General features: G+C 40.4%; 1 protein-coding gene across 1 annotated transcript in view; it reads left to right on the top strand.

Annotated features, from left to right (window-relative positions):
• Nucleotides 1–2,500, top strand: part of LOC307261077 (rab proteins geranylgeranyltransferase component A 2-like) — a gene marked incomplete at its 5' end in the record, with an annotated part of 32,034 nt that overhangs the window by 4,264 nt on the left and 25,270 nt on the right. Inside the window, 5 exon segments of the mRNA XM_080041517.1 lie at nt 302–374; nt 760–884; nt 1,589–1,665; nt 2,069–2,115; nt 2,367–2,500. The exon segment at nt 2,367–2,500 is cut by the window's right edge and continues 19 nt beyond it. Coding sequence (XP_079897643.1) covers nt 302–374; nt 760–884; nt 1,589–1,665; nt 2,069–2,115; nt 2,367–2,500 — 456 coding nt within the window.

The raw sequence follows: 2,500 nt of genomic DNA, 5'->3' as shown, positions 1-2,500 counted from the left end.
TGACCCACAATCCAGTGCGCACGTGAAGTGACGTAACATCGACGAAGCCTCCATATGAAAACAAACGTGGATGAGACGGATATAAAAGCAAGAGGCAAGATCAAGGCGCAATGTTATGATGAAATAAGAGAGAAAAGTATGTCCCAATAGTATGCCTACTGCATCCTAACTAGATTCTTTTTATCGTCGGATGTAGTATGTAGAATAGAAAAAAGAAAGAGTATGCGATTCGGAAGGCAACCATAGTAAGATGTAGGCGTAGTATGTGTGTGAGTGACTGACAGTGTGTCACTGTGTTTAGTTCCAGTTACTACGCTGCCAACTGGGCGAGTTTCACCTTTAACGGCCTGTTGTCATGGATACAGGAACAACAGGTGAGTCCAACGCTGCTCTCTGATTGGCTAATGAGGTAAACCTGTAGAGGACACATTCCAAAGATTTGTAAACAACGGTTGTTTGTGTGTGTGCCTGTGTCTGTGTTTCTGTCTGTTTGTCTGTCTGTCTGTGTTTCTGTCTGTCTGTGTGTCTGTCTATCTGTCTGTCTGTCTGTGTTTCTGTCTGTCTGTGTGTCTGTCTATCTGTCTGTCTGTCTGTATATCTGTCTGTCTGTCTGTATATCTGTCTGTCTGTGTGTCTGTCTGTCTGTCTGCCTGTCTGTCTGTCTGTCTGTCTGTCTGTCTGTCTGTCTGTCTAACTGTCTGTCTGTCTGTGTGTGTGTCTGTCTGTCTGTCTGTCTGTCTGTCTGTCTGTGTGGTGTAGGAGGAGCCTAAGCCAGCGGAGGCCCCTGATTGGTCCAGCCTGTGTGCGGAAGGGGAGGAGCTAGTCTACCTGTCTGCCTCTCCACAGCCGTCCGTCAGAAACATACAGGTGTTCTGCTTCACCAGGTGAGGGAATAAAAAAAAAAAAAAAAAAAAAATTAAAATCAAAAGCTGTAATCTGTAGTGATGTTTGTATTGTTTTGGTTCCTGAAAGAAATGCAAGGAGGTTTAAATATTGATATTAACCCTTGTGCCCCCTTCGAATTTACTCCCCTCTCACCCTCTTCGACCCAAAAATGTCCACACTCACAAAAAGTCCTATTAAATCATCATACATCAATATTTTATTTTTATTTTTTTTGCATACATCTCTTGAACAACTTCTTACCGACTGAAAACTACCAAACATTCAATCATTTTCAGGATTTTAACCCATTAAATGCCAGTTTAAGCATTTGAATTATTTCAATATTTCTTACCAAAAAACACAAAAAAATTTTTTTCCATATAATAAATAGTAGGGGGATGTGGCATTAGTGGTGATTAGAGTATGGGATATGTCAAAGACTAGCAACCAATTTGATTTGATTGCATTAGTATTTTTTATGTAGTGCCAGGTGAAACATTTACTACCCTCTCACCCTCTTCGACCCAAAAATGTCCACGCTCACAAAAAGTGCTATTAAATCCTGCAAAAAATCATGCCAAAAGCTTTACCACAGCAAAAATTATCACCAAATCAAAAAAAAAAGTCTTCAAAAATGTACAAAAATGGGCGAGGAGGGCACAAGGGTTAAGGTTAATATTCATGTTGTTGTTTCTGTTGTCAGTGAGGAAGAGGAGGAGGAGGACGAAGCTCCAAACACCACCGAAGAAGAGCCAGCAGCTGGAGAGACAGAAGCTACAGGTCGGAGAATAACAGATACATATTAGTTTATTAGTCATTAGTTTTATTAGGCTTATTCTTTATTTCAACTGATCAGACAGTGAAAGCTGATGAATGACTGAGTGTGTAATGAATAGTGATCAATGAGTGTGAATGTGGATAGTTAGCTGCTGCTATCGGTGTGTGAATGTGTGTGTGAATGTCGATAGTTAGCCTGCTGCTATCGGTGTGTGAATGTGTGTGTGAATGGTAACGTGGGAAAGGAAAACAGGTCTCCCTTGAAAAAGAGTCTCCGGTCTCAATGGGATTTTTAAACATTATAAAAAAAATGTATGAAGGCACGTTTATTTCTACAGTTCAGACATTCATTTCATCTTCAGAAGAAAGATTCAGGATTTAATCACAAAAACAAACTTTGTTTTAGATTCAGAAGAAACGAAGGAGGAGGAGCCATCGGACGGAGGAGAAGAGGTGAGGAATTATTTATAATTATTTTTATAGTGAATTTGGTAGAAACGTTGTCAGTAGTTTATAGTATAAAACCAAAATGTTCATTCTACTCAAACATATGCCTGTAAAGAGTCAAACCAGAGACACTGAATATTTGGAGCGGTCTGTTAATGTTTTCCAGAGCTGTATTCTGTATATCATTTAGGTATTTAAACTGTGATCTCAGTCTATTGATGAGTTATTGCTCAGAATGTTCTGGTCCAATCACACAGGCCGCTGAGACAGAGGGGGCGGGACTAGAGGCCGATCAGCCAATCACAGAAGAGCCTCCGACAGAACCAGAACCAACGAAGAAGAAGAAGAGAATCAGCTACAAACAGCTGGTGAAGGAGGGACGGAGGTTCAA

This window comes from Ammodytes marinus (genome assembly GCF_949987685.1).
Source record: "Ammodytes marinus genome assembly, chromosome: 14".
NCBI lineage: Eukaryota > Metazoa > Chordata > Actinopteri > Uranoscopiformes > Ammodytidae > Ammodytes > Ammodytes marinus.
Note: the sequence above shows the minus strand (reverse complement) of the source record. Positions and strands in the feature narration are given on the sequence as shown.